Genomic DNA, 12495 nt, shown 5'->3' with positions numbered 1-12495 from the left:
TCACTCTGCAAATAAAATGTCTGGTATCACGATGCAGTAATGTAAGCTGTATCCAGTAAAAAAGGAATCAAAGGTCCACTTAAAGACGTTCTGGCTAATACATTTGCCACTTCACTTAAGTATAAACCGCGGTGGCCAGGAACCCACAGCAAATAATTTTTTGTGTGTGAAGTTGTAGGGACTAAATTTTGAAACACACTTAAGATAACTGTATTCGTCGCCATGGATAGATAGAATAAACTTTATTGTCCAACGGATAAGGTGATCTACCCATCCCCCGACACGCAGGTCAGGGGGCGAGTGCCGCCGCCTCAAATGCAGGCTGGGAGGTCTTGGGTCCCAGCAGCCTCTTCAGCCAGTTGGACGAGCCGGAGCTGGACCTCAGAGTCCGAGCTGCGCAGCAGGGTCTCCCAGGCGTCTCTACCACCTATTTTGTGCTTTGCCCCGGGAGAGTACGGACATTCCCATATTATGTGGTCGACGCACGTACCGATAGAGAATCTAATTACGACAGCTGACGACTGATTAGCGGGAAGTTTGCGCAGCGCTAGAACAATAGCCAATAATTCTGCTATGAAAATAGGCGTGTAATCTGGATGGCGTATAGAAAAGGACCAACAGAGAGGGGAGAAAATGCCTACACCAGCCTTCTCTTCAGACAGTGAAGCATCAGTGGCTATTGCTTGTCTCCAGGTGAGAAAGGTAATCTATTTATTGGTCATCTAAATGTTGGTATGGCCTTAGTTTAGCATTTGAGGCGAAAATATCATCAAATTCTATGTGGTGAGTTTCTATTTGGAAAGAAAATTCGAAATATTTGATGCACATTTTATAAGGAAAGCAGGCGACAAAAGCGTCAGCTGTCCGCCTTTGGTTTTGCAAGCCAAAGAAGTGACGTTTCTCTCGAGATATCTAGGCACACGAACTTATCGACCATACAGACGTGTGCATGACCCGATTCATTTACAATCGTTTGTGTGTATGATAATACGTGCATGATGTACCTGATCGCAGAGCGTAAATTAATGACCGTTTGCAACAAACGACAGTCCTGTCGTATGTGTTCCTTCGTCTTTAGCGCTTTTTGATAAAATTACGAACAGGGTCTACGTTTTCCTACCGTTAGATCCCATGTAAGCAGGGCGCTATCGAGAACAGTGAAAACGACGGGGCGCACAGTTTCTCATTCCCGGTACCGGCAAATCTCCGCCCGGGTCGTCGCACGCCGCATTCACAGCCGCCGCCGCCAAACTTAATGCGATAAGCATCTTCACCTACCGGTTTTACAGCGCATGGTGCGTAGTGCCATCGGTAGCATAACTACACGCTTTTAGCAGACGATAATACAAGCATGCCGCCGTTCCCTGCTGCAGGTGGCGCGATGTAGGCATCGCGTTGCACTTCGGCAGCATCCGGTGGAGCCCACCAGCTCGATTTCGTTTCGGTTTCTGATAGCCTTCTTAAAACACCGCGCAACAAGAAAGCAAAACGCGCGCCCGCGCCTCGTGCCGCAACGTTCAGCGCGACGCTTCCCATTACGTAAATGTCAACAATAATAGAGTATGCCGAATTTTCGCGTTACTTCGGATCGTACGTTTTCCCGGTTAGTACGTCTTGCGGTTTTTACGAAAACCAATCCACGAGGTCCTACCATAGAGAAAGAAATTCAACAAGAGGGGACAATCTTCAAAAACTGGCAACAGGAAACACGTCACGCCTAGTTTCAACAACATCCGTTAGTTGACGCGAGCATCAGAAAAAAGGAATGTGAAATAAACTTCCAGACAACGCTTTATTTTTTTTAATCCTTCCCACTAAAAGCGAAAAAGTTTTGCGTGTAAATGAACTTATATTTTGCAACTTTTGTGTGCGTTGCCTAGCAACAAGCCAGCGGCACGCCAGACACGCGTACATACGTCGTGCGGCAGACAAGCCGCAGGAGTGAGCGAGGGCGGTCGTAGTACGTGCGAAGCTCGCGTGCACGGCGACCCGTCTGTTTTGGATATAGCCCATTTTTGGGGGGCTCCCGGCCTTCTCTATGCTTCTCTTGCGTATCGTCTGCATTTCGACACGGCACCACTGCAGTACTGGACTACGGCAAGGTGAGAAATTGTGTTTGACAGTGTGCGGTGTATATTAAGCACATTTAGGCTTAGTTCGAGTGGCGCAGTTAGCGAAACACAGCTCCGCCGTCCTGGCGCAGTTAATTTGAGGTAATGACTCGTCCTGGGAGAGGTTTTCGACGCTTTCTATGAGCCCCAACATTACTGTAACTTATTTCGGTAGTTTTCGGACACGCTTGCCGCGCCCGGCTTATTGACGCAGTAAGCGAAAACCGGCTCCGCCGTGTGACGCATTTGCGCGTGTGCATGCCTGCACTACATCGTAGCGCTAAGACAGACAAGTTTTCGCGCATTCTGTGGGCCCCAACATTATTGTAACTAACGTCGTTATATTCGGGGTAGTTTAGAAGCACTGTTGCCGCACCCGGCTTATTGACGCAGTTAGCGAGAAGTAGCTCAGCTGTGTGCCGCGGTTTCGCGTGTACTGACTCTTACTGGTAGAAGTTCGTGACGCATTCTCTGACCTGAAAAAGTATTGTAGTTTATTTGGTAACTTTTTGGGGATATCTTGAGGCTTGCTCGCCGCGCCTGGGGTTGTGAAGCTGTTAGCAAAAAAGCAAGCCGGCCATAGTGAGTTAGTTTTGCGTGTACTGAATTTTAGTGGGACAAGTTTGTGACGCATTTTATAGCCCTGCAACAACATATACCTTATTTCGGTACTCGCGCATCTCGAAAACGCGTCGAGCGATTGCCTAGAGTGATAACACGGGAGTGTTGCATGCGCCGGGAGGACGCGTAAAAGATAACACGGAGGAGCTCAAGAACATGACATTTATGTATTCTGAGCGACTGAAAACAGGCTTTACACCCACGAGTCTGACTTGAGTGCGATTAGAAGGCATTTCGCGAGCATGTAACATGGTCTGGCTGAGCCTGTGTTGTAGCCACCTTTGTGTACTTGGCGTACCATCGTCTCGACTGAAGCCAAGTTGTTTTGGAAACGCGCAGTCATCCGTGTATTTCTGCACTTAAAGTGCAGGAAATAATGCCCGGAAAAGGAGGGGTGCTTGAAAATCGGATGTTCCGATTTTATGGCATTGTTTGGGAGGAGTCTTTGCTGCGAAATGTGCGTAAAAGTGAATTTATCTGTAATGCCGCTCATTCACCACTTACGCACGTTTCGCCTCTACACGCAATACTCCTGTTAGGTCAATATACCGAAATGATACATGCGTGTAATTTACTCTCAGCTGATGGCATCCGGTGGAGCATCGTACGGCAACGACTGCTGCTTACCTGGGGCCACAACTTTCGATGAATGCAGAAGAAGCCCGGAACGAGCTTTTATATAGAGCAAAATAAACATTTCCTCTTTTGAAAAGACGTCTTTCGTTTTCTTTATGAAATTGCACCTGACAGATTCGGCGCAGTCTTGTAAAGGTCAGTAGCAATCATTTCTACTTAATAAACGATTCCACGCCAAGGCCACGCGAGGTTCAGCAGAAGCGAAAAAAAAAATGAACGCCGCGCCGAGCAGCGGAGCCGGCGCGGCGTGTACCAACTGGTGTTCAAAACGCGCGCGCCCAAAACCGAAACCGGAAGGAGTCATTAACATCCGCTTGGTGTGCTACAGTCAATTCGGCCGCTGGGCTCTAAGGGAGTGTCCGCTCTTGTCGAAATTTCTTTCGCCATGCTGGCAATGCCTGCCGTGTGCACTCCAGCCCAGTTCGGAGCTCGGTAACTGGAAGCGCCCTTATTTTAAGGCGACAGCGTTAAGGAGCTCGTGTCGCAGAAAACCCGGTGTCGTCGGCGTCAGTGTCGGCGTCCGCGGCGTTGGCCGTGAGCGATAAATCCCAGAAGGCGCTTCATAAATAAAATAAAACATCTTGCAAGATGGGCTGGTGGGAATCGAACCAGGGTCTCCGGAGTGTGAGACAGAGACGCTACCACTCAGCCACGAGTTCGTTCCTTCAAAACTGGACAAAATCGCCTGTAGTGAATGCAGTGCTGCCTCTAGAAACGTGCACTAGATAGTTATACTGCGGTGTATATCGGTAATTATGACCATGTAACTTACAGAAGTCGCAGTTTCACGAGTAGCGAAGTACATTTCCACTGAATTTCTTCTGCGCTCTGCGCACACGCAGAGCCATCTTGCGGCAAAAACAGAAAACCCCCTCCTCGCAATGTACGGCGCTGCCCCGACACGTGGCGCGCCACTCGTCCCATGATCGCTTTCGCTTTCATGGCATGTCGGGGCCCGGCTATCTGTGCTGATCGCGACGTTTGGCTGGCGTAGCGCGTTTTAGTAGGCGGTGCGAACGGGGTGCGATAACGGTATCGCGTTCCACTGTTGAAGGCGAAGCTTAAGCGTCCTCCAATTTTTTTATCTCGGAAACTTGCATCGCACGGGACGGCGGAGGCACGTTTCGACTCTTGTAAGAATCACCTTGGCACGCTTATCTCGCCGGTGGATTGCAGTCTTCCCGGCTTTTCTTTCAGTCTTTCGTCAGATCAATGCACGTAACTTCAAGAAAACGCATATCGCCACCGACATAGCGCCGACGGGACTGCTTGCTTTCTACGATGGACGAAGAATAGTAAGTTAACGTCATTCATTATTGTTCGAGAAATGGCTAAAGTACCTTCGGGGCATCGACGAGAGTCGGCATCCGAGCCTTTCCTGCGAAACTTAGAAATGCTTTCAAAACGTATTTCTGGGGTAGTTGGTTTTTCATGGATTGATAAGGGCGCCAGGGAACGCGAAGTGACGGAGGAGACAAGGACATAGTTGTGAGAAAATTTCGTACCCGTAGACCAACAATTGTAGCGTAGACCGCTATCGATGGTAGTTATTGACCACAATCAGTAACGTCAAACGATTTTTGTGGCTTTAGTTCCAGGCCCTTGTCGTGGAAGGCACATTTATTGTGAGAGTCTATTCGCGCTATAGGCTATGCGATTGACACGAATGCCCATAGTGCCCGTTGCAATGACGAGCGAGCGTGTGCGCACACACGCACGCACACACACACACACACACACACACACACACAAACACAAACACACACACACCTCTACTGCCAAAATTTGACAATCTGTATAGTGACACGAGTGATATCTGTATAGTCACACGATTCCCACTGAGTTCAGTCCCTTACGGAGGCATGTGGGATGTTAAAACGCTGCGTTGAAAATAGACTTGAAGTCGAGTATGCTTCTGAAAACGAGGATAAAAATGCAGATACATGCAAAAATCTGCTTGTACAGAACGCCGAGCATAATCTAAGAATAACGGTGAAAATTGTGGAAACAATATAAAACCAGCGCCATCTCCTGGTCCTTGGATTCAAAGTTATGCCTCTTTCAGTGAGAACAAGCATGTACGCCGAGAAAGCACGCTGGACGTCGGTAGATGTTACTGGAGCGTAGTTGTACTTGGGAACATTTCATAGCTTAACCAACACCGGGATTCTAGAGTGCTCACCGGCGAACACTCCCGATAAATCTTTGAGGACAGCAAATCCTTGGTTATTGTCCAAGACTGATTATAACTTCACACCTACTTTTTCGTCTACTGCCCCCTTAGAAACGGCGGTGATTCGTTGCTGTGCGTCCAGACTGTGCGTCCTCCTAGAGTTTCACCCGGACTTTTAAGTTTTTTTTATAGTGTTTGCGAGGAAAGTGAAGTTGGCGCACGAACATGTGAGGTCTTCTTGGAGGCTATCTTCCTCGAACCTTGAGCCTAGCCTTCGAGAGCTTGAGCCTTCCTGAGTGAATCACTCTGTCACCTGAAAAGGCGTTGATTACAGCCATCCCTTCAGGCAAGCTGCAGTTATAACACTCAACGGCTTCTAGCTATATTTCCCATCTTGTGATGATGGGCTCTGGCGAAAGGGGTACGTCCGGCAACACCGCCTTGTGCGAGCCCGCTCCAGAGGGCGCCTACAGGATACGCCTTTTCGGGGCTGTACAGCAGGGCGGATGGACGTGCTTTTCGGGGCTCCGTGGCGACGACGAAATCATAAGTTTTTGTGCATGCTTTGAGCTTGCTTCGGTTTTTATTTGCTGGTTTTTTTTTGCATTTAAATAGAAATTGGGCGTGCGGACGCTCCTGTGTCGAGGCTTCAGCGACTTCGTTCGTAGCTAAGTACACTTTTTTCTTCTTATTAGCTGATGTTATTGAAGTGTTTTATTTTGCATGGAGCAGGAGCGCAAATTTTGAATTCGTGGTAAGCGTGGTAAACGTACCGGCTTTGTTTAGGTCTGGCGGTTTCCCTCGTTGGGCCTAGGTGCTACGCGGGACCTATTTGATAGGCCTATTTAACTATCTCAGCTAGCTCTTCGAAATGATTTGGCGGACGCGCTCGTTGAGCCTAAGGACGTAGGCCTAGCGATGAAACCAAAGAAAGGGAAGGCCGCGGGGGACGCGGAGCAAGTGCAGTGCGACGAGTGCTTGCGCTGGTGCTCCCTCGACGAGACCAGTTTCCAGAGGTTAGCAGACGCGGAGGAGTGTAGCTTTACGTGCAGGCTGTGCGAAGGGGTCAGGGAAGCAGTCCAAAAACTGGAAGGAAATTGGACAGCCAAGTTCGAGGAGCTGAAAGCAGACCTGAGGGAGGAGCGGGAGAGGCGGTTAGCTTTGCAGGCGAAAGTCGCCGAGTTGGTCAAGGTGGAAGCGGTGCAGGCCGTGCAGTTAGTAAGAACCGTGGCCAAGCTTGGAGAAGAGAAGGAAAGGAGAGCAGAACTGCATAGGCGCCTCGATGCGCTTGAGACGCGCGCAGCGGAGAATGATGGGTCGGGACACCAACCTGGAGGCAAAAGCACAGAAAGTAGGGTAGACCCTACATGCGAAGTCGGGGGCAGGGTGGCAGAGCAAGCGGTAGTCAGCTCGCCGCCGGTGAATCGGCGTAGTTATAGCGAAGCAGCGCAACACGCCCCGCGGGAGGCGACGCTGCAGCCACAGGGGCGCCAGCGAGCGCGAGCAGAGGAGGGGAACAAGCCATCCCCAAGGAATGAGCTCATGGTCAATGATAAGCACAACCTGGAAGTTAGGAGGGAGTGAAAGAATGCCCTAGTACTTATCGGTGGTGATTCAAATATGAGGAGGTGCAAAAGAGCTATAATGGAACGTGCAAAGGGTGATAAGCGGGTAGCAGTCGGGACGTTCCCAGGCAGGACAATGGACGCAGTACTGAGAGAAACAAGAAGCGAGCTTTCTGAGAATGTTGCAGAGCGCAATTTGGTAGTGGTAGCGAGGGGCTAAATGATGTGTTGAATGGTGAAGCTGCAAAAGTAGTGGAAAGATTAGCGGAGGGAGTTGACGATTTAAGGGCGATAGCACAGCAAGTCCAGATCGTGGTATGCACAGTGCCGGAGGTGCAAGGAAGGAACGGAGCAATTGCCAAGGGCGTTGTGGCTGTAAATTGTGAAATAAGAAAGCTAAGCCAGGAGAAAGGATTTGAAGTGGCACACATAAACAGAGAAGTGCATAGAGCAGGCTTTGGCGGAGGCTTTACACGAGATGGCATCCACTTTAATGGAAGGCTAGGAGCCGAGATCGGCTGGCGCCTGGCAGGTCGGGCAGTAGCTTTTTTAGGGGGTCCACTGCGCCTCAGGGCGTAGGGGTAGGTAGATACAGTGTAGAAAGTGCAACAATAGAGGCTGACGCCAATAAAATGGCCACTAGGAGGTCCAGGAAGAAAACTACAAATAAATTTAACACCAGGATCAGGTACATAAACATGCAAGGCGGTAGAAAGAGAGCGAGGTGGTTAGAAATAGAACAGCAGTTAAAGGACGAAGAAGTATATGTATACGCGCTATGCGAATCACCCCTCAGGGATCTAGAAGACCCACCGCTTATTGAAGGCTACGTCTCGGAAGGGAGCAATAGAACAACAACGGAGAGGAAGGGAGGAGGAGTAGGTATGCTCATACACCAAGGAACAAATTGGCAAAGAATAAAGTTAACTTGCAAAGAACATGTCTGGGTATCAGGTACAATTGCCAGTAAAAAGGCATGGCTAGGAGTAGTTTATTTAGGGACAGGGGACAAATACAGGCAAGAAAACAAAGATCTAGTGAAGTGTCTCGATGACTATATAAGGCAGTTTGGAGAAGGTGCCGATATTTGTCTGCTAGGTGACATGAATGGCCACATCGAGGATCTGGATGGATACCCAGATTGTAATGGGAAGTTGATGCTAGACTTCTGTGAACGACACAACCTAGTTATAGTAAATAAACTAAGTGTGAGGGACAAATCACGTGGGAGTCCCGTAACAGACAAACGACCATTGACTACTGCTTAATGTCGCAGGGATTGTATAGCAAGCTAGCAATAATGGAAATAAACGAAGAGGGGAAGTACAGCCTCGGAAGTGATCATAACCGTATTAGTCTACAGTTGGGAGCCCTACTGAAAAGAGAAATGCAGGGAAGCCAAAAAGAGTGCGCAAAATTCAATGACGCGCAAATAGCGCAAATAGCGGCTGGCATAGAGGCAGCAATCAACAAACATCCCATGGAAAGGTGGGATTATAATCAGTTAGAACTACTCATTAGTACAAAAATAGAAGAGGTAAAAGGAGTAAACCGCTGGAGAGGAAAGGGGATGCCACGAAGTTGGTGGAATAAGGAAATTAGAGAGGCCATCGAACAACGACGGTGGGCATCTCGGGAACACAGAGAAGCAAAGAGGGTGCAGTTATCTGAAGAGGAAATAGGCCAAACATGGGAATATTATCGACAAAAGAAACAACAAGTGCAGGTCCTCGTCCAAGCTAAAATAAAGCAGTCCTCTGATCGCTGGCTGGCTAAAGGGGGGTCAAGAAAATTCTGGAACCATATAAGCTGGCTGGGTAAAGCTAATCACAGAAAAGAGGAACAGATTCACGATGCCGAAGGAAATTGTTTAGAGGGAGATGTCGCTGTGAACTACATTGGTTCAGTTATAGTCATTTAGGAAAGACGATAGGCTAATCGCCCCAAGTGAGGGAGCAACACAGAATAGCATAATAGAAAACAGCTTAGAATTGACCAATTATAACTGGAAAAAGGCGGAAGCAAATGTTACAAAATGCACGTCCACGGGGTTAGGCGAAATTCCAATCAAGTTAATTAATGAACTTGGCCCAAGAAGCAAGGAAACGCTGATAAAAGCATTGGAGGCAGTCATAACAAATAAGCGAATTCCGCACAGCTGGAAACAGAGTAAAATGAATTTGATTTATAAAGGGAAAGGTGATAAGAACATAAAATCTTTCCGACCAATTACGATAACATCAGTTATATATAGGCTGGTGATGCAGGCGGTGAAATTAAAAATGCAGTCATGGGTAGAAAGTAATAGAATACTTGGAGAACTTCAGAACGGGTTCATAAGTGGTAGGCGCTTAGATGATAGCCTGTTCGTGCTTACTTAGTGCATAGAAATAGCTAAGGCGGAAAATAGACCTCTGTATTTAGCCTTTCTGGACATAAGTGGTGCATACGACAATGTGAACAGGGAACTCCTGTGGAACATATTAAAAGCTGAAGGTATCGGTAATGAGGTAATTGATTTTCTACAGGAACTATATCGAGAAAATAATACTGAAATAAAATGGGAAGGAATCAAGAGTACGACAACTGTCGAGGTTCACAAAGGATTAAGGCAAGGATGTCCTCTATCACCGCTGCTGTTCATGCTTTATATGATAAGCATGGAAAGAAGGTTACGACGAAGCAATCGAGGGTATAATCTGTCGTACAGATTAGGCGAAAAGGTTGTTGAGCAACGGCTACCGGGTTTAATGTATGCGGACGATATTGTACTGTTAGCAGATAGCCAGGAAGATTTGCAAACTCTGGTTAATTACTGTGGGGACGAAGGAGACAGTTTAGGTTTCAGTTTTAGTGCAGCTAAGTCCGGTGGGATGTTTTTCAACGATACAACTGATCAGGAGCTTACAATACAAGGCCACGAAATACCCCGAGTGGCCGAATACAAGTATCTCGGGGTATGTATAAACAAAGGGCAGATGTACACGGAAAAGCACGAACAGTCTCTAATAGCAAAAGGGCGAAGAGATGCCGGGATAATGAAACATAAGGCATTATGGGGTTACAACAGGTATGAGGTACTGAGAGGCATTTGGAAGGGAGTAATGGTGCCAGGGCTTACTTTCGGGAATGCGGTCCTGTGTTTAAGGGCAGTGGTTCAGTCGAGACTAGAAGTAAATCAGAGAGCTGTGGGAAGGTTAGCACTAGGTGCCCACGGGAAAACCACAAACGAAGCAGTACAGGGAGATATGGGCTGGGCATCATTCGAAGCACGGGAAGTTCAGAGTAAAATCCTATACGAAAAACGTCTGAGGCAATTGGATGATAACAGGTGGGCAGCTAAGCTGTGTAAATACCTATACAGAAAGAGCGTTGACTCACAATGGCGGAAAAGAACTAGGAAGCTAACCAGTAAGTATGCCAGACACGAGGACGAAAAAGGACATAGCATGAAACGACAGGTTAAAAATGCGGAAGGTAAAAATTGGATAAATTCAATGGAAAAGAAGCATAGTGTAGAACTATGTCGGTACTGGAAACAGCAGATCAGGAAGGAAGCGTTTTATGATAACTCAAGAGGCAGTGCCCTACTCTTTGAAGCTAGATCAGGATGTCTTAGAACGCGGAACTATAAAAAGAAATTTAACGAAGAAGAAGACACATGTACTGTGTGTGGTAAATATGTAGAAACGATGGAACACCTCATACTAAAATGTGATGGTATCAATCCCGATGTCGAGGGGGCCACAGTCACCCTTCCTGAGCCGCTAGGGTTCAGAGATAATGATAGTCATGTAAATAAATGTGCGGTGGATATTAGCAAAAGGTGATTGGAGGATTGGTGGCTCAAAAGCAGAGAGGTGACATAAGGTTAAAAGGGTAGGAAGACGTATTTAAAGAAAATCGAGAGATTCAATAACACACAACACAGATAAAAATAAAAGGCAAAATAAAAATCTGAGCATGGTGGCAACTGCCATCGCCCCGTTTCAAAGAGGACGCTCCTACCTTCCATCCATCCATCCATCCCGGGTCTTGATTGAAGCAGTAAGCTCGTTAACCTCCTTGAAGTGCTCCCTCAGTTCTTTACAAAGGCTTGTTACGTGCATACCGCATGCCTAGCAAAGCGCATGTGCTAGGCATGTGGGACCACCTGTGGGTAGATGGTCGGCAGCAGATGATCAGCCTTGTGCATGTAGGCTGCGACGCCTGTGTAGAGTAACAAAACCTCTGCGTCTTCGGCTTCTGTATGACACAGTACTTTCAGGGACTGGTTACAAAATACGCTATAGACTCTCCGTTTGTTCTCTCCGAAGTCTTCGAGCACAGTAGAATAGGCCTTGTCTTTTAGTCTGCTGCAAGGTTCCGAGCTAGAAGGTGAGCGACAAAGCGCCACTTCACGTCCGTCGTCTCATTAACGGAAACCAAAATGCAATAGTCGCCAGGCTCTTTGATACTTTCTAATGGTTCTTCATATTCATACTGGTGATAGTTCTTCTGTTGTGTTGACTCAGACGGCACGCTGAGGTTGCAATACTTCTGTAGGAATAGTTTCAGCGCTGTATTTTAATTTCAGTCGCTCAGTTAGCAAACACGCTCTCTCCATCTGAAGCGTAGCCCGTCGAGTCAAGGGTTCACTGCTGAATCAACGCACTATTGGTTGTCTTTCTGTGCGGCATGACTGAGAAATGCAGAGCAGATTGCCAGACCGCTATATGACCACAAGGACAATAACGTAAACCGGGCCCGGGTATTGTGGTTGGACCAGGTCGAGTTCACAGCAGTCAATATTACAACGTAACATGCGCATCTGAAACTGCATTCGAAAGTGAAACTGGGGGTGAAGCATTGTTTTATAGACGCTGATGTTGAAAATAGGCATTTATATATAAGCCCTAGCGCATTATAGAACAGTACAACGAGTTTTCTTAACGCTCAGTTCGTGCTCGTACAGAGGCATCAAAATTAGGTTTTACAGGTTTCTTAAATTTAGACGCTGGGAGGTACGTTAAGTTCACCTATGCAGAAAAGTTATGTGTCCAGGAGAACACAATGCGACATGATAATTGTCGCTGTCTGCCGGCCAATTAACTAAAACGGAACAATTGAGTTTTTTGCGACTGCAGTAAGCGGGCATGTTTGTATTGAAAAGTTAGAGGTAGTCGGGATTCTATACATAGATCCACGTGGCAGAATTCATCTAGCACGCCCGTGTTCCAAGATATCTGGCTGCAAATTTCAATTTCCGTTCGCATAGTTAAGCATGCAAGACAATGACCATCGGCGCAAAGTTCCTTCCTGATGGTAGGCGGCTGTTGCGTGGGGCGTTTGGTCTGAAAACGGGGCGGACGTATAGGTAAAGTTAACTTGAAACAGGCAACCGCGCAGC

At 47.5% G+C, this 12495-nt stretch overlaps 1 protein-coding gene across 6 annotated transcripts in view; it reads left to right on the top strand.

Annotated features, from left to right (window-relative positions):
* LOC135906786 (ras-related protein ORAB-1-like) overlaps positions 1 to 12495 on the top strand; it is a 170622-nt gene that overhangs the window by 84998 nt on the left and 73129 nt on the right. The window contains exon 1 of one of the 6 annotated variants that reach the window (XM_070522242.1): positions 4458 to 4663. The exons of 2 other annotated variants lie outside the window; for them this stretch is intronic. In XM_070522242.1, coding sequence (XP_070378343.1) covers positions 4650 to 4663 — 14 coding nt within the window. In that variant the 5' untranslated portion in view covers positions 4458 to 4649. Of the gene's footprint in view, positions 1 to 4457; positions 4664 to 12495 lie in introns of those variants that run through there. 3 more of the 6 variants (XM_070522241.1, XM_070522244.1, XM_065438377.1) reach the window with 3 other exon arrangements.

Source organism: Dermacentor albipictus, chromosome 7, assembly GCF_038994185.2.
Source record: "Dermacentor albipictus isolate Rhodes 1998 colony chromosome 7, USDA_Dalb.pri_finalv2, whole genome shotgun sequence".
Taxonomy (NCBI): domain Eukaryota; kingdom Metazoa; phylum Arthropoda; class Arachnida; order Ixodida; family Ixodidae; genus Dermacentor; species Dermacentor albipictus.
This window is presented reverse-complemented; position numbering and strand designations above follow the sequence as displayed.